The sequence below is a fragment of the Lissotriton helveticus genome, chromosome 2_1 (assembly GCF_964261635.1).
Source record: "Lissotriton helveticus chromosome 2_1, aLisHel1.1, whole genome shotgun sequence".
NCBI lineage: Eukaryota > Metazoa > Chordata > Amphibia > Caudata > Salamandridae > Lissotriton > Lissotriton helveticus.
In genome coordinates this window covers 1,121,599,074-1,121,617,470 of record NC_136059.1, presented here as the reverse complement: position 1 = coordinate 1,121,617,470, position 18,397 = coordinate 1,121,599,074, and the positions used below count along the sequence as shown (strand labels likewise).

General features: G+C 49.0%; 1 protein-coding gene across 1 annotated transcript in view; it reads left to right on the top strand.

The window, feature by feature from the left end:
- The window catches only part of FOCAD (focadhesin), a 1,210,644-nt gene that overhangs the window by 808,663 nt on the left and 383,584 nt on the right, over window positions 1–18,397 (top strand). Inside the window, exons 27-28 of the mRNA XM_078675948.1 lie at window positions 10,417–10,525; window positions 13,844–13,960. Coding sequence (XP_078532074.1) covers window positions 10,417–10,525; window positions 13,844–13,960 — 226 coding nt within the window. The remainder of the gene's footprint in view (window positions 1–10,416; window positions 10,526–13,843; window positions 13,961–18,397) is intronic.

Genomic DNA, 18,397 nt, shown 5'->3' with positions numbered 1-18,397 from the left:
CCACTTGCAGACATACATTTTAACCAAGAGGTAAAGCTGAGAGGACAACTAAAATGGTGGACTCATCCTGAGGAGATGCTTCATAAAGCTAGTCAATCAGGGCTCACCGTCGATGAAAAATGCCACCAAAACACATTGAAGTCTAAAAAAGGTTAATCCACACACACAGCAATAAGAGGTCCAAGAAACGAGGAGAAACAACAGCTTCTTGAAGAAAAAAGGCAAAAACGCGAAAAGAATGCATTAAAATGGCGGCCGCTATCAGACGCGAACCGCCATTCACACAAGAGAGGAAAATACCGGTATGCGCGGCATCGTTCCAGCCGAGAAGCACATGAAAGAACACCCGCCGAGTTCCGCTTTATGTTTAGGGTTGTCCGGTGATCCAAAAGCAGGAGAAGTGTCTGGCGGAGCTCCCGTTGCCTCATGTCGCAACGGAGCTCTCCGGACCTACGGTCATCTTCCTTGGCGCCTTAGCCACGCCCTGCAGCTTTTATTCTTACTAGCTCATTTTAAACAGAGGCTGCCAGGGTAAAAGACTTCTCTACCTGAAATGGTGGATGAATCCCCATTTAGGGAGAAAACTAGGTTCTTCTCTCTAAGATGTGATGCAGATTGAAGCCATATACACACACCTCATGCAAATAATTTCACAACATTGTTCTCAACCCACATGGTTAGCAATGTCATGTTTCTTTGCTAGGGTGCACTTTAAGACCAAAGACATTGGGGGAATGGGGTGGTCTCAGACGAAGGTGAACAAGGCTAGAATTCCCACTTCCTTTCACACATAGGAGCAGGCACTGAGGGAGGAACAACTGACTTGACTGTGAGGGGAAGAGACTCCAACACAAAATTAGCCCCTCTGGAAATGTAGTATTGTATGTGTTAGATGGTGTGTGTAGAAAAAGGGAGTGACCCCGCTAACCAAGAAATAGGGTACAGAAAGTACAGCTAAAGAAGAAATCTCTTGGAACTAATAGGATTTACCACATATCATTCATCTCCACTCAATTATTTTAGAGCCAAACATATCTTCAAGGATCTCACATAAACCCAAAATGTGGGCCCCACTTTGGCTCTAAAAGAATTGAGTGGGAATTAATGATATGTGGTAAATCCTATTAGTTCCAAGAGAGTTGCTCTTGACCTGCTTCCATCAACCAAACATTCCATGTGTAAGAAGTGTCTCTGATGACAACTCTCTTGGCTAGTACCAAAAGTTTGAAGTTGCCTTTGTTAATAATCATCAGTGGTCCTGTTGGAGTTGAACAAACAACTACAGTTTACCTTACCATACTGTTAGGAAATTGTTAGACGGGGACCCTGAGGGTCAGCCGGATGCTGAGGGAGAGATCCCCGAGGGGGACCGTCTCCGGCGATCGTACAGACAAGTTACCTCCCTCCCCACAAATAGGCACCACACCAGGTCGAGTTCAATACTTTATATAAGGTTCGTAAGGCAAGGATATCAGCGATACAGGATAGCTCGGACCCGGGGGTCCTCTCACTTCTAGTCTCTGTAGGGAAAGGGGGTAGCGGGACAGTCTTGGTACCGGGTCGGTACAGGTGGTGGTAAGAGGCAAGCTCACAATCCTCGAGCTGGAGAGTCTGCGAGTTGGGCCGCGGCAGCGCCAGCAGGCCAAGATGATGGTTTCACGAGGCAGAGGGCCGCGGCAGCGCCAGCAGGCCAAGACGATGGTTTCACGAGGCAGAGGGCCGCGGCAGCGCCAGCAGGCCAAGACGATGGTTTCACGAGGCAGAGGGCCGCGGCAGCGCCAGCAGGCCAAGACGATGGTTTCACGAGGCAGAGGGCCGCGGCAGTGCCAGCAGGCCAAGACGATGGTTTCACGAGGCAGAGGGCCGCGGCAGTGCCAGCAGGCCAAGACGATGGTTTCACGAGGCAGAGGGCCGCGGCAGCGCCAGCAGGCCAGTCACGGATGAGTTCTTCTCGGGTCTCTCGACTCCAGGATACAACTGCCTTCCTGGTCTGGCCCTGCCCCAGTTATAGGTCTGGTCCCCTTTGATGTCCGGACCCTCGCGCCTGGGGGCCAGGAGGTCCGGGATGAGGAAGTCCAGACACCCAGCAGGGGGGTGGAGCCAGCGCCCAGGGCGGCCGGGGGTGATCGACACCTGGCGGAGGAGAGCCGTTGACGATTCCTTCTCCCATTGACTCGCCAAGTGGTCACTCTGCCTCCTGGGGGGAGGTTGGTGCCTCGATGTCGGGGCCGGCCGGGCCCAGGGTTAGGGTCGAGTTGAGGCCACGCGGCCTCGTGCTGCAGTGCCCCAAGATGGCGGCTGGGCCGAGGCCGTGGTGTGGATGGTGACCCGGGCCAGCTGGGTCCGGGGCTGGTGTCTTGTGGTGGAGGGATTGCAGTGTACTTCGGGTGGTCGTCGGGGAATCTGGCTGGGGATGCAGGGAGAGCCAGGGTCCAGGTCCCATTGCGGGGAGGGGGGACAGCCCGACCATGCGGCCTGTCCAACATGCGTCCCCCCCAGCTGAAGGCGGGGAGAGTCAGCCATCTTCCTGGGGACTTTCCTCGCTGAGGCGGAAAAAGCGTGACAGGCCATCGGTGTTGGCGTGGTCCTGGCCCGGACGATGTTCCACCGTGAAGTCCATCCCCTGCAGGGAGATGGACCAGCGCAACAGCTTCGGGTTCTCCCCCCGCATTTGCATCAGCCATTGCAGGGGTCGGTGGTCTGTTTGCACCCGGAAGTGGGTGCCGAAGAGGTATGGCCGGAGCTTTTTGAGTGCCCAGACTACGGCGAAGGCCTCCCTCTCAATGGTGCTCCAGCGTTGTTCTCGGGGCAGTAGGCGCCTGCTGATGAAGGCCACTGGTTGGTCGACCCCTTCGGTGTTGAGTTGGGAGAGGACGGCCCCCACACCATGATCGGAGGCGTCCGTCTGCACAATGAATTCCCGGCTGTAGTCGGGAGCCTGGAGCACGGGGGCCGTGCACATGGCGGCCTTTAGTTTCTCGAAGGCCGATTGGCAGTCCGGGGTCCAGTTGACGGTTTTGGGGCCCTTCTTGGAGGTGAGCTCGGTGAGGGGCCCCACGATGCTGCCATAGTCCTTCACGAACCGCCGGTAGTATCCGGTGAGCCCCAGGAAGGCCCGGACCTCCGTTTGGGTCGTAGGGGGTTGCCAGGTCTGGATGGCAGCAATCTTGAGTTGGAGAGGGGCCACCAGCCCGCTTCCCACTTGGTGTCCCAGGTAGGTCACGGACCCTTGGCCAACCTGGCACTTGCTGGCCTTGATGGTGAGCCCGGCTTGCTGGAGGGCGTGCAGAACCTCCCGCACGTGGCGGAGGTGGTCGGTCCACTGGTGGCTGTACACAGCAATGTCGTCCAGGTAGGCGGCGCTGAAGTCTTCCAGGCCCGCCAGTACCTGGTTTACCAGCCGTTGGAACGTTGCCGGGGCGTTTTTCATGCCGAAGGGCATTACTTTAAAGTGGTAGTGCCCGTCCGGGGTAGAGAAGGCGGATCGTTCTTGGGCCCTAGGGGTGAGGCCGATCTGCCAGTAGCCCGCTGTTAGGTCGAAGATGCTCAGGTAGCGGGCGGCCCCCATCCGGTCAATTAGCTCGTCTGCCCGGGGGATGGGATGAGCGTCGGTCCTGGTAACTGCATTCAGCCCCCGATAGTCCACGCAGAACCGGAGCTCAGGGCCAACGCCCGGGGCGGCCGCCTTGGGAACCAGGACGACTGGGCTCGCCCAGGGGCTGTCTGAGGGTTCGATCACTCCCAGGGTCAGCATTTTGGACACCTCGGTCTGGATGCAGGCGCGCACCCGGTCTGGTACGCGGTACGCCCGGTGTCGAATAGGAGGGCTGTCCCCGGTGTCCACATTGTGAAGGCACCAGGGGGTGACTCCGGGGGTGAGGGAGAACAGGGAGGCGAACCGCCTCAGGAGCGTTTGGCAGTCTTGGCGTTGCTCCGGGGACAGGGCCTCGGAGAGCTGGACCCCTCCCACTGAGCCATCCTGCTCGAGGGCCCTCAGTAAGTCCGGAAGGGGTTCGGAGTCTTCTTCTGTCCCATTATCGGTAGCCATCAGGAGGCTGAGTTCGGATCGCACAAAATGGGGTTTGAGCCTGTTGGCATGGAGGACCCGTAGGGGGTTCCGGGCAGTTTCCATGTCGATTAAATAGGTGACGGCCCCTTGCGTTCGATCACCTTGAAGGGCCCGGACCATCTGTCTTGGAGTGCACAGGGTTCAACCGGGGACATCACCCAGACCTGTTGTCCCGGTTCGAACTCAATGGAGGACGCGTGCTAATCGTACCACCTCTTCATGTCCTCCTGACTGGCCTCGAGATTGGCTTTGGCGGTGTCTCGGAACCGCCGGGTCTGGTTGCGGAGAGCCAGGAGGTACCTGTAGATGTCCGGGGGAGTTTTCTGGGGAGGCTGCTCCCAACCTTCCTTGACTAGGCTGAGGGGGCCCCGGACGGGGTGCCCGTACAGGAGTTCAAATGGGCTGAAGCCGAGGGATTTCTGCGGGACCTCCCGATAGGCAAACAGGAGGCAGGGAAGTAGCACGTCCCACTGGCGTCGAAGGGGTTCTTCTAGGCCCATAATCATTCCCTTGAGGGTGCGGTTGAACCTCTCGACCAGTCCGTTTCCTTGCGGGTGATAGGGGGTCGTGAATTTGTAGGTGACCCCGCATTGTTGCCAGAGAGACTTCATATATCTGGAGATAAAGTTCGTGCCCCTGTCACTGACGACCTCCCGGGGGAACCCCACCCGGGAGAAGATCCCCATCAGAGCTCGGCCCACCACGGGGGCCGTCACAGTCCGCAGAGGGATGGCCTCGGGATAGCGGGTGGCGTGGTCTACTAGGACCAGGATGAACCGGTGTCCTTGGGCTGTTCGAGGGTCGAGGGGCCCCACAATGTCTATTCCCACTCGTTCAAACGGGGTGGTGACGACAGGAAAGGGTTGTTAAAGTGCTTTGATTTTTCGGCCACTTTTTCCGCTGGCCTGGCAGGTGGGGCAGGCCTTGCAGTGGTTGGTGACATCCTTTCGCATTTGGGGCCAGAAAAAATGGGTCACCAGGCGGTCGTAGGTTTTATCCTGTCCCAGGTGTCCGGCCAGGGGGACATCGTGGGCTAAGTTCAGGAGGAAGTCTCGGAGGCGACGGGGCACCACCAGCACCCGACTGGCTCCTAGTTCTGCAACTTTCTGCTCGCTGTAGAGCAGGTCTTGGTCCCAGTAGATCCAGTGGGCCCCCGAGGTATCCCCGGTGCTCTGGGCCAGGGCCTGCTGCCGGAGTCCTTCGAGAGAGGGACATGTTTTCTGTTCGGCCCGGAATTGTTCCTGAGTGGGGCCTCCCTCCTGCCGCCATTGTGCCAGGTCAGGGACGTCCCGAAGCTGGTCGGATCCTTCTTCTGTTTGGGTCGAGGGACTGGCTTCGGGGGCGGCCTCCTCTGGGATGAGCGCGGGGGGAGGTTCCGGCCACTCGGGCTCTTCTAGACTGGGGACCGCGCGGGCGGTCATGGACCGGGTCGTGACGCAGACCCATTCGGGGAGGCCGAGCATCCCCAGGTGTTCCCTCCGTTCGACAGCTGCCCAGGGAGAGCTTTCGAGGTCGTTTCCTAGGAGGCAATCCACGGGGGCATCATCGCGGACAGTTACCTTTAACATCCCCGTTACTCCTCCCCACTCGAAGGGGATGCAGGCCATGTGGCATAGGCTTTCGGAATTGTCTGCTGAGCGGACAGGGCAAAGAATGTTCGGCAGGATTTGGTCTGGAGTGACGAGGTGGCGTCGGACCGCCGTTACACTGGCCCCGGTGTCGCGGAGGGCTTCCGCCCGGCGGCCATTAATGTTGACCCATTGACTGTACTTCTGCGTGTTGGCGGGAAGGGGGGCCCGCGGGATCATCTCTCTCTCCCCTAAGCAGACCAGTGCCATGGCGGCGGGTGCCCATTCAGAGGGGTCGGTCTCGTACTCTTCTTGGTCTTCCGGGATTAGTTCTTCCCCTAGGGCGGCCGCTGCGACCTGGCGGGGGGTAGTGTTCGGATTCTTTGGGCAGTTGGGATCACTGGCGTAGTGGCCGGGTCGCTGGCATCTGTGGCACATAACGTTGGCCCGGAAACCGGCCCGGATGGCAGGGCTTCCTCGGCCGACCGGGGTCGAGGGGTTGCTGGGGGGTGACGAGGGGCCGGGGTCTCTCCCCCGACCCTGGCCTCCTCCTCCTCGGGGGCGATGGGGCCCTGGGTACGGTCTGGATGATTCGCTGGGTCCGTTCCGGCCAACTCGGGTGCTTTCCCACCGGTCGGCTTCGGCGGCGAGTTGTCGAGGTTCGGTTAGCTTACTGTCCAAGAGGTGTTGCCGGAGCTCCACAAAGCAGTTGTTCGACAGGTGCTCCCATACGATAAGGTCAAAGAGTTGTTCGTAGGTGGTCACTTTGTTGCCCTTGATCCACCCCTCGAAGGCTCGGCTAAAGAAGTTCACGTACTCCACCCAGGTTGTACCCGGAATCCGTTTGCAGTCGCGGAACCGTTGGCGGTACATCTCAGGTGTGAGCCCGTATCGAGTGAGGAGGGCGGCCTTCATGTGGTCGTAGGATGTCATCAGATGGTCCGGGAGTTGCAGCAGGGCGTCCCGCCCTTCGTTGACAAACCTCCCCCATAATCCGGCTCCCCAGTCGCTTCGGGGAATCCGGTGGGAGGTCATTGCCACCTCATAGGCTTTAAACCACTGCTGTATATCATCGTTCTTGTGGTATTCCCGGATGACATCTTTGGGGATGTGAACCTTGGGCTCGGTAGAGGCAGACAGGGTCGGTCGTTCGGGGAGCCCGAGGTCTTTATTCTGTTTCTGGATCTCCAGTTCTTTGAGATTGCGCTCATGTTCGTACGCTAGTTTCTTTTCCTCTAGCTCTCTCTGTCTTTGCTTCTCGTCTCGCTCCTCTCGGAGCCGTAAGTGTTCCAGAGTTATTTTTTGTTCCGCCAGCTTGAGTTCCCCATCCAAGCGAAGTCGGGCTAGTTCTAACTCGTGGAGTCTGCTTTTTTCTCTTTCTCGGATCTCTTCCAGGGAGAGACCCGCTCTTCTTTCTTCAGTTGGTGCGGGGCTCGTCTCGGTTGTTCGTGTTCGGGGTACGGCCGTACCCGTTTCCGCCCAAGCTTCTAGGGCTCGTTTGAAGTCTTCCTTTGTGCTCAGACCTGTGGTTGGGAGACCAAGTTCTATGCAATATTGCTTCAGTTCTCGGTGGTTGTAGTCTTCCAATTTTTCCATCTGGAATTTCTCCGTTGTTCCGCTCTCTGTTGTCATGGTGGTCGTGTGCCGTGGGTCGAATGACTTTCTGTACGATTATGCGTAGGTTCGGATCCCGTCGCTGGCCACCAATGTTAGACGGGGACCCTGAGGGTCAGCCGGATGCTGAGGGAGAGATCCCCGAGGGGGACCGTCTCCGGCGATCGTACAGACAAGTTACCTCCCTCCCCACAAATAGGCACCACACCAGGTCGAGTTCAATACTTTATATAAGGTTCGTAAGGCAAGGATATCAGCGATACAGGATAGCTCGGGTCCTCTCACTTCTAGTCTCTGTAGGGAAAGGGGGTAGCGGGACAGTCTTGGTACCGGGTCGGTACAGGTGGTGGTAAGAGGCAAGCTCACAATCCTCGAGCTGGAGAGTCTGCGAGTTGGGCCGCGGCAGCGCCAGCAGGCCAAGATGATGGTTTCACGAGGCAGAGGGCCGCGGCAGCGCCAGCAGGCCAAGACGATGGTTTCACGAGGCAGAGGGCCGCGGCAGCGCCAGCAGGCCAAGACGATGGTTTCACGAGGCAGAGGGCCGCGGCAGCGCCAGCAGGCCAAGACGATGGTTTCACGAGGCAGAGGGCCGCGGCAGTGCCAGCAGGCCAAGACGATGGTTTCACGAGGCAGAGGGCCGCGGCAGTGCCAGCAGGCCAAGACGATGGTTTCACGAGGCAGAGGGCCGCGGCAGCGCCAGCAGGCCAGTCACGGATGAGTTCTTCTCGGGTCTCTCGACTCCAGGATACAACTGCCTTCCTGGTCTGGCCCTGCCCCAGTTATAGGTCTGGTCCCCTTTGATGTCCGGACCCTCGCGCCTGGGGGCCAGGAGGTCCGGGATGAGGAAGTCCAGACACCCAGCAGGGGGGTGGAGCCAGCGCCCAGGGCGGCCGGGGGTGATCGACACCTGGCGGAGGAGAGCCGTTGACGATTCCTTCTCCCATTGACTCGCCAAGTGGTCACTCTGCCTCCTGGGGGGAGGTTGGTGCCTCGATGTCGGGGCCGGCCGGGCCCAGGGTTAGGGTCGAGTTGAGGCCACGCGGCCTCGTGCTGCAGTGCCCCAAGATGGCGGCTGGGCCGAGGCCGTGGTGTGGATGGTGACCCGGGCCAGCTGGGTCCGGGGCTGGTGTCTTGTGGTGGAGGGATTGCAGTGTACTTCGGGTGGTCGTCGGGGAATCTGGCTGGGGATGCAGGGAGAGCCAGGGTCCAGGTCCCATTGCGGGGAGGGGGGACAGCCCGACCATGCGGCCTGTCCAACAGAAATAAAGTGATGAAGTTGGTTCAAACTTTTGCTGACAAAGTCAGCTATTAGATCCTTTTCAGGCTGCCTTGGGCCCAGGCATGGCATCGAATCTATGTGGTATTGGTCCTTGGCAAATACAGACCTAGGGGTGTATAGCGCATTGGAGTGGACATTAGAGGGGGATAAGTGTTTTTTGTCATGAAACTTTGTCCGTTCAGCTCTGATGATTAAAACTGCTCTAGGGTGGCTGAAAGGACTCCCAATATTTGCTTCTTTATAAAACATTATATAATATTTTAATATGCAATACCACTTCAACTGATATGATCATAATCCGCATCAAGCACAAAACAATATTTCGTCTATTTAACATATACATGAGACCTGTGATCCCCTTCTTACAATGGGAGATAGATCCTACGTGAACAGTCTATTGGTCTTTAAACTGTCTTTTGCAACTAAAGGCACTGACAGTTTATTGGCGCTGACTGCGTTGTCTTTCCTTTTAATGACCTTCGGATGGTGGAAGTATATGAACTTTTTAGAACCAAATCCCTCCAGCACACAGTTTTACTTCATAAACAAGGATTCACTCTATTGTGATGCCTCAGTTTGGCCCACAAAAATGGCCCCTGCTCCACTCCTTCTCAGGATAATTTGTCCTTGCAATGGCAGGTTGCAAAAGTGGCTTCTGCCACTTTATAGTACCCTTCAGGAATTCTACCTCACCTCGACACCACCTGCCATTTACTCTGGTCATAGCCCTGATTTAGGCTTTCTTGGATTATGGCATCAGGGTATACTTCATCAGTTCGGAAAAGTTGATTGCTTTTTGCAGCTAGTTCGAAAAGGAAGACAGGTGTTGAAAGGAAACCTCCATAAGTATGATCATATCTCAATAACACTACGAGGCCTCCACTGGGTACGAGTCAAAAAATAAAGAATCTAATTTAATACTTTAGTTATTAGTCACAAACCTATCTTTGTTCATTCTTCCCAGTTTCTTGGTTCCTCACTAATACATAAGCTCCAATACATCATCTTAGCACTACATTACCTATCTCATCAAAATGAATTTGTATAAAACAAATTAATGTTTATTTCATTAAAAATCGGGTAGCAGTAACTGAAAGATGGGTTTTGGGGGTTTCCCCCTACATTTCTAGATGCTATGTTAAAAGATATGTCATCAAAAAGTATGCCTCGGAATCTAATAAAAAATAAAATGCTGGGTACTGATAATTCTGAGTTTGCAGGAATACTCATTGAAAGCACTGTATGGATGTTTGTAAAAGCCAATACAATTCTGTTAAAAACAAAATATATATAAAAGGTATGCCTCCAGTGTTCATTAATATCTCAGCATCAAGGCCTTCTAGTTTCCCCCCTCATGCACTATGGAAGAACCGGAAGTAGAGATGTGTGCAGTGTAGGAAACTGACATTTGAAAGTACCTACCTTTTCAGATACGTCTCTAGAACATTGGCTCCTTGATTTTAAGGACGGTGGAAGACCTGTCTGTTTAACCTGTAGGAGTGGGACTAAACAATCTTGTTAGCCATTCCTGTCGGCATCACAAAGCTTTGGCTGCAAGATGAGCCCCGAGAGGGAATTTAAGCATAACCCCTAATTGGCTAGACTGAAGGCCCGAATAATTATGTGAACAGGCCTTTATACACCGGGAATAGAGAGTCATTTAAAAGCATGCATATCAAAGAATGATTAAAGGTTGGAATGTGCTAATATTGTGATAATGTTTATGTACATCTCTTATGCATTTACTGTACTTTTCAAGGAAACGGCGTGCAGTTTTGAGAAGGACATGTATCCAATTGTGACAGTTGTTGATGGCACTCTATAAAAGTCCGTTTTTGTCTGAGATCTCATTTCCTAACTGACTGTCGTTTTGTTCCTGATTTCAGGGAGAGTCCCGTGGTAAAAGGAAACTCCCTTCTTGCCCTCACTGGCCTTGCAGTAGCACTCGCAAAATATGAACAGAGCCAACCATCTGACGTGGAAGGGGCCCCAGAGGTAAGTTACATTTTCTCTTAACTCATTTTAATGACGAATAGTTTACAGTTTTTTAAGACCACGCACATTACTGTTTCACAGGGGAGAGAATATGAACTGGTGTTAAAACGTTTTCCGACACCTATTTTCCCAGGCAGTTTTGTGTCTTGATTAATGTATGTGAATATTTACTGAATAATATTCCACTTTAGAATGGCCGAAGGCGATGCACTAAGACATGTTTGAGTACGTCATTTGTACTCCTTACTCCAAAATGCCTTTGTGTATACATGCCTCTTGAGTTGTAGAGCAACTTGTCATAGGTGACACGAAGTTGCTTCATTCCTCCATGCCGGGAAGGGTTTAGTACGCAGCAGGTTTTTTCATATTTTATCTGAAAACAATTTGCTCTAAGAGAGATGCAAATGTTCTTATTTAAGTGTGTAGGAATTGCTTTAGTACTGTCCAAAGTCCATCTCTTTTTAGGTCTCGCCTAGCGATGCAGCGTATGCGCTGCTCGCTTGCAAGACTATTGTCGTCGGATTTGCCTCAGAAGCAGGGTGGAAGCTCCAACCATGCTTTGCACTGGTGCGCGTCAAAAATGCGTGCTTTTGATTGGAAGGGAGGCATGGTTGTTCCCTCCCGGTCTCCTGTTTGCCGTGCCTGCCCGGATAGCACAACGCCCGCATGGCGCGCATTCCCTTTCTTTTGTGTGGTATTCTCTCATCTTGCGTTTCGCGGGCGTCTAGTGATTGCAGAGCCATCTGCAGGGGAGTCTGCGTCGCTTCCAGCCAGAGGAGTTTACTGCTTCGTGAATTTATCCCAGTTCTAGACTCTATAGACGCACAGAACGTCTTTGCACTTTGTGAATTTACCCCAGTTCTAGGCCCCATAGATGCACGGCACTTCTTTGCACTTCGTGAATTGAGGCTCCATAGACGCACAGCACTTCTTTGCTCTTCATGCATTTACCCCAGTTTAAGGCTTTATAGGTGCACAACACTTCTTTGCAGTTTCAATTTACCCCAGTTCTGGGATCCATGGATTCTTGGCATTTCTTTGAAGTTTGTGAATTTACAGCAGTTCTAGGCATCATAGAGTCACGGCACTTCTTTACCATTTGCACATTTACTCCATTTCCTGGCTCAGTAGATGCACTGTACTATGTTGCACTTTGTGAATTTACCCCAATTCCGGGCAACGTAGATTCACAGCACTACTTTTCACTTCATGAATTTGCCCCAGTTCTTTACTAGGTGAACTCGAATCGCTTCTCTGGACTTTTGAAATCGTTCGAGTTCTGCACAGCCGGCGTTACCAAGCTTGTGTGCACACTTCATGGATTTAACTCTGTCTTGCCCGCCCATTAATTCACAGCAGTTGTACCCCCACCTGTGTGGTCATCAGCATGTTTACCAGTCAGGAGGTTATTATGTGACGAATGCTGTGCTGTACAAAAACCTGCAACATAAGACAGAGCGTCCCTCCGTCTCATTCTCAAAGCGCTTAGAAGTGCTGTAGTCAGAACACTTCAAGAGTGCCAGTACCGCTGCGTGCCCCTGGGACGCAGTGTGTGTATTCAACGTTGGAATGTACACAAAGGAACGGTGCGCGTGCACGCCTTGTAATCCGCTCTGGTATTTTACAAAGGAAGAGAAAAGAAACAAACTTGTGTGATCTGATGAACAGCTGTTGAACTTGGGTGGACCAGGAAATATAATGTTTGTTTTGAGCAAACAAGTAGTGTGCACTTAAACGTTTCAAGTCCATGCGGAGGGCGTGAACAGCTGTTACTCCCTCTAAATAAGCGTATCTCCAACGAGCAGCGAAATGGCCAATAACAACCATTAATACCCAGCAGCATCTGGGCATGGAGGCCTCTCCAATCTCCTGCAGGTAGGCAGACAGAGTGTCTGTTTCCATCAGCGCCCTGTCTGGCTTCAGACTCGCAGTGCATACACCCTGATGCGGAGGGCTGTGTGCAGCGTGAATACAAGCAGGGACGGTTTTCCCTTCATCCTTGTGAGGTAGATGAAGAGAGTAGTGCTGGATGTGGTCACAGTTATATGTACTTGCAGTGCCTCAGAGAGTTTCTGAGACTGAACCTAAAATCGGTGCAATATTTGGAGGGGAGACAGTAGGTTTCATTACTGTGAAACCAGAAATTTTTGGGGACGCAGGACCGGGCAAAATCTGCGGTCTCATTTTTCTTATGCATCTTTATTTACACTCCACATGGCACTAACGGTGACACAGATTTTACTATGTATCAGGGAGATATAAATAATGCATACTTCATTTACATAGCGGTATCTACTACCATGTTTCGACTCCTTTGCAGATTTAGTGGTGGTGTCTTCCTCAAGTTGGGACCTATAAGGTAAATTGATGTATCCAGTAAGTACTGGTGGGTCTGTAAATAAAGGGGGTGTGTCTATTAGAAGGTTGGTGGTACTCTTCTCATGAAGTGGAAACAGGTTCAGGAACATCTGATACCCCATTAAAACCTCCGATAAGGTTTGCAAGATTAAGCATGGCCCCAGTCACAAACCAAGGGAACTGTGTGTTTTTTATATCTCAGCAAAGGATAATGATTTAAAAATGAAAAATACAAGCAAAATATTTCATATGCATTTTTGTTTTTTAGTGCACAATGTTCCCTCCTATTTGGCAATTTGACCATTTTGGGTGATTTCAATGTTCATGTTGATGACCCTACTTCCACTTTAGCAACCTAGCGCGTTCAAACTTTAGTTGGTTTTAATCTAATCCAACTGCACACTGATTGACACAGTGCTCTCTGGAGTATTTCCCAGTGCGGAGGAGTCAAAAGAATTAGTATGTTTCCTTTTTAAAGTCTAAGAACTAACCGAAGAATCCATGTACCGTGTGATGTGTATGTGTTACATGCTATATTAGCTTTATCTGACTGATGCAAGAAATACAAAAAAGAGGGCTAAATACGTCATCCTCTGGTTTGAAATTGTGTGTGCTACGCAAAATGCCCTGCAAAATATTTTTATTTAGCCTTTAGGATATGGATCTGAGGGTTCAGCCAGCAACTCCTCACCGTATTACTACATTTTATTGAGTGGTAGCATGTACCTGCTTCTGAGAGAAAATGTTCAGGAGTCACTTGTCCACATATGTTACTACTTTCTAAGACATATATCTAGATACATATATGACTTGGAAGGTAGCTATTACTTATCTGTATAACCATAAAAGCATCTTAACAACACCCCAGAAGTGTGTGAGTTGCAAAATGTAATTTATTGGGTAAAATTTAGATTGCTGTTGTTTTTCATTTGTGAATTTACCTTGTTTTTCCCTCTGCAGATAGAGCCTGATATACTTCCCACACAAGCTTGGCTTTCTATGGTGCTCGACACACTGCTCAGTATTGTGGATTGCCACTACCGACCCAAAGGACGAGTCTTTCCATGGTTCCAACATGTATGTCCAGAACTGTAACAAAAATGACATAGGAAGAAGTTTTTGTGGTGTCAGAAAACTAATTGTGTTCTGCAAGTGTATTGCAAGTTACAAGGTTAATAACTAACACTGGTGAGGTCTAATGTTAGAATTGGTGCCCTAACTGCAATACACAGGTGATGCAATCAATGCCTATAAATACATTTTTATTTTCCAGTAGGCAGATTTTGTCCACTGCCTGTTACATACCTAAACTTAGTACACGGGGAGAGAAACATTTTCAGGGCAATCAGTCTACTGACCTGAGTTTTTAGAAAAGTCTTTTCATTTCCCCCTCCCTTTTTAGGTCTGACTTAGAGACAGTGTCAGTTATTTTGCCAGCTTCTTGCTTACACACGCTTACATACAAACTACCCCCATCCCCTGGCGTTCGCCACTTTGTATAGTTAGGTTTGAGTTTCCATAGGAAGCATAGTTTGTGTTGCTAATAACTTTGGTGTTCCCCATGCAAATTCTCACAGGATTTTAGGACGCGCTACAGAAGAAACAGTTGAACTGAATTATACCAAATTTGACAAAAACCTCGATCTTTACTCAGAAAGTGTCCATTTTGTGATTTGTTGTAAATCTGTTGAGCTGTTTTTGAGAAATTAAGCTTCAAAGTGTAGTGATATCTGGACAGTTGGTCCTGCTGTACTTCCTGGAAACCTCAAATAAAAAAAAATTAGCATTTTCTGATCGACCAAGAGGGATTTTTTACCACCAGCCATCTCGGTACAGCAGAACTGGTACAGGTCCATTGGTTCTGAGCAATCTGATTGGCTGGCTGCAGCACTGCAACATAAGAGAAATATTGTGATCTCCATTTTAAAGACTCTGGACTAGATGGCGTTCACTGAGTTAAAAACAAAAAAAGTATGGGGTTGCAGGGTAGGCGTAACTTGCCCCTTGTGGGGGTACCAGAAGGACCCTCTAGGGCCAAAATAAAAAAATATTGTGCTGTGGGTCTTGCGATCCTCCAGAGGACCATGTGAAGCTTCCCACAGGGCTCAGCGTGCCCCCTGCAGGACCTTGACTTCATTCAAAAGTGAAAGTTGCACTGTCCTGCAGCACCTTGAGGTTCCGCTTCTGCAATGGTACAGTAGGAGTACATGGGAAAAAAATCAGCACGTAGAGTGGGTGTCTGTGGAAGGTTTGCTATACATGGGCTGCTGGGCACAGGCGTGGCTGGGTTTGGCCACATGTGTCTGTGAGGAGGGGTTAAGTGCAGACCCTGGGCCCACGCGCCCGCTTGTCCTAAGGTGATGCAAGTACAGGGGCATGTGGGGGCGTTGGGTAAATGTGGTAAAATAGTAATTGAAAAAACAAGGTTTAAGTGATGTTATAGTTTGGTCTGGCAACAATATCTTAACATAAAAAAAACTCAATAATTCGCAGAAAAAAACTAAAGGTTTAAGTGACATTGTAGTTAGGTAAGGTACTAAGATTTTAGCTTACATAAAAAAAAAGTTTTGAAATTCATTGAAAAAACAAAGGTCAAAATAACTTTATATTGAGGTCTGGTTATAATATCATACATTACAAAAACAAACCCTCATAAATTCACTGAAAAAAAATTAGGGAAAAAGTGACGTTATTGTTGGGTAACGTATTTACATTAAAAAACCCTAGACACTCAAAATATTCAAAACAGGGCTTTCAGTCAGTCCTCGTCACCCATAGGTATGTTCAAATGGCATTCACATTTTGGTTCCGCCTGCCACACCCCACAGCATAGGGCAATGGGTCAGCCCACTTCAGTCATTGGCTCTCTTTACTGTGAATGACAGGATTTTTTCTCTTGCACGTGTACACATCTGCCTGAAAAGTAGTCATCTTCCTTTGTGGGGCTAATAGGCCAATGACTAATTTAATTTATTGTTTTTTAATTCCTACGGCAGTCCCTCATTTTATAGTTTCTTTTTTGGTGATTGCAAACATATCTATGCCACCCTTAAATGGCAGCATTTTAACTTTTTTTTAAATATTACTTTCACATGTTTAATATCTATGGCATTACTCTGCACAAACAAAATAAGTAAAAAATGAAGGCTTGCCAATGTTGTTTGGGGCTAGTTCTTTTTGTTTCTTTCCCAGTCTTACCGCCACTGTTTTTTCACTCACCCTGGGGCAAATTCACTGAAGAATACTTCGCAGTGAAATCCTATCTGTTTTACAAATGGGATCATACTGTTTTTATGTAAATCTCATCATCTACACTAATGATCTGATTCATAATCTGTAGGTATACATTTACTCCTGTATGTTTCCTCCTACATTTGGATTACATTTCCTTCTACTATGTAGTTCATAAAGAAAACCACTTCTCCTGGGAATCTGTGACAGTCATTGGTTTCCAGAATTAAATATGGATTTCTTTCTGAGAATTTATATTACTCAAATTTAGTGCCATTTAGTAATGTGTAAGTGTACATTTACACACGTGTAAACGTAATACCCCAGAGCATGTCCACTTTGAAACTTTATTTTCGTTATAAAACTCCTTCCCATACACCATTTCCAATTGTAGGTTGTTCCCTTTCTCTTTCACACAGTGAACACAACTGCACTCCTACCTTGTGTTGGAGTACATTTAGGACGCCATTTGAAGTGGAAATGGCTTTCAATTTTTTTGACTACCTACACATTTTTTAGTTAGTTGATATCCATTTACTTTTGCCAGTGTTTTTTCACTCAAATGCCCAGCCCCGCCGAGGAGTTTTTCTACCTTGCTCATGTTGCTACATTACAGTAAACAACATTTCCAGTGCTAATTCACATTTTAGGACAATGTGCCATGAATTTACAAACAGCTTACTACAAGCTTTTCCCTTCCTAAGTTAGATCTATGTGCAGAAATAGCTAAGTGAATCATGCCAGAAGAGTGACACTCAGGATACCCAACTTTACTCTGGGATATAGTTAAGGATTCCGCTTTTTCTGATATTTACAGATAAATACAGACAAAAAACAATGTGTTTCCTGTCTGTATTTATTTTTAAAAGAAGAAAAATACGGAAAATGGTGCCTCTGCCGAGAGTCTGTCCATGCTCTATTTCATTAATTCCAGACAAAACCTGAGCAGATAAACAGCATGGAGAGTTAAACAACAGGATGAGATTTCCTTAAATACAGGCATATGTTAACATATATTTGTAGTATAACGCTAATATGTACCTGTGAGTGTAGTCTTTTGTTATACGTGGCTGCTTAATTTACTAAAATGTGACGGCATCCATGTATGAGTGCACGTCCAAGAGTTAAATAAACATGGAAATATACAATTTTACAGCTCTATTTATTCTCAAAACACAAAATAAATATGGATAAATACCAATAAGATGGCCAAGAAATAAATATGGATAAATACAGATGGAAATGTTTAAAAAAATACCATAAAACCGGTAGCCCTAGATATAATGCACCACAGCAGATTGCGACGAGTTGTGCAAGGTGGAAACTGCTCATGCTTGCAAAAATGTAGATGTTTGAGAGGGGTCTTTTAACGTTCCCCCTCACGATGGGAGTTTTGACTGATTGTGTTGCGGAATCTATGGTAGTTATTTACAGTGACCTAGACAACTACTGAATCAAGCGAATAAGAGAAACGCTTCTTAGGACCTGCTTATTAGAGTTAAAATCACCAGACACAATTTTTTTCTTAATGATAATTTACTTCATCACATCAGGAAATCTGTATTGTATACGTTCAGGCAAACTGTGTCCTTGAAATTTCACTTGTGATTTTATCTTTCTTATTACCTCTTATCATGTTGCATGAGTGCCTTCCCAGACCATTCCAATTGAACCCTGTCCTGATGCGCATGTTGCTTCAATGCTAAAACTCCTCTATGTCACAAAATGTGAATTTGATGGTTCCCGTAATAATAAAACCCATACTCTAACCCTGCTTGTTGAGTACACTGCTGGCTGATATCAATTTGGAATACTTTCCAAACCACTTCAAAATGTATTTAAGGTTTTACCTACAGCGATTTGTAGTCACTGACAGAATATATGTACTGTTACTGCCTTGATTTCATTTGGAAAAATGCATGTATAATTCTTTACCCTGGGGCCACATATACCAGCGGTGCCTTTCAGACCTTTTTTAAAGTAATTTTCTTCAGAAGAATGCAACATTAGGCCCAGGAGGGCCAGATCTGTGCCACATTTTCGGGATAGGTACATAATATAAATGTACATATTGTAAATTTAAATGGGGCTCGTTTTACATAGTCAGTGGTTATCCTAAAAATCTGGCATGGATCCAGCACTCTAGGACTTGCTTTGATCACTGCTGCCAGAGAAGAATTGGTGGTTTTTGTGTTCTTCACCTTCAACACCACTTTTGAACTGTAAAATCTTCCTCCATGCACAAAGAAACAACATATATGTAGAATGAGAACACGTGCAAGA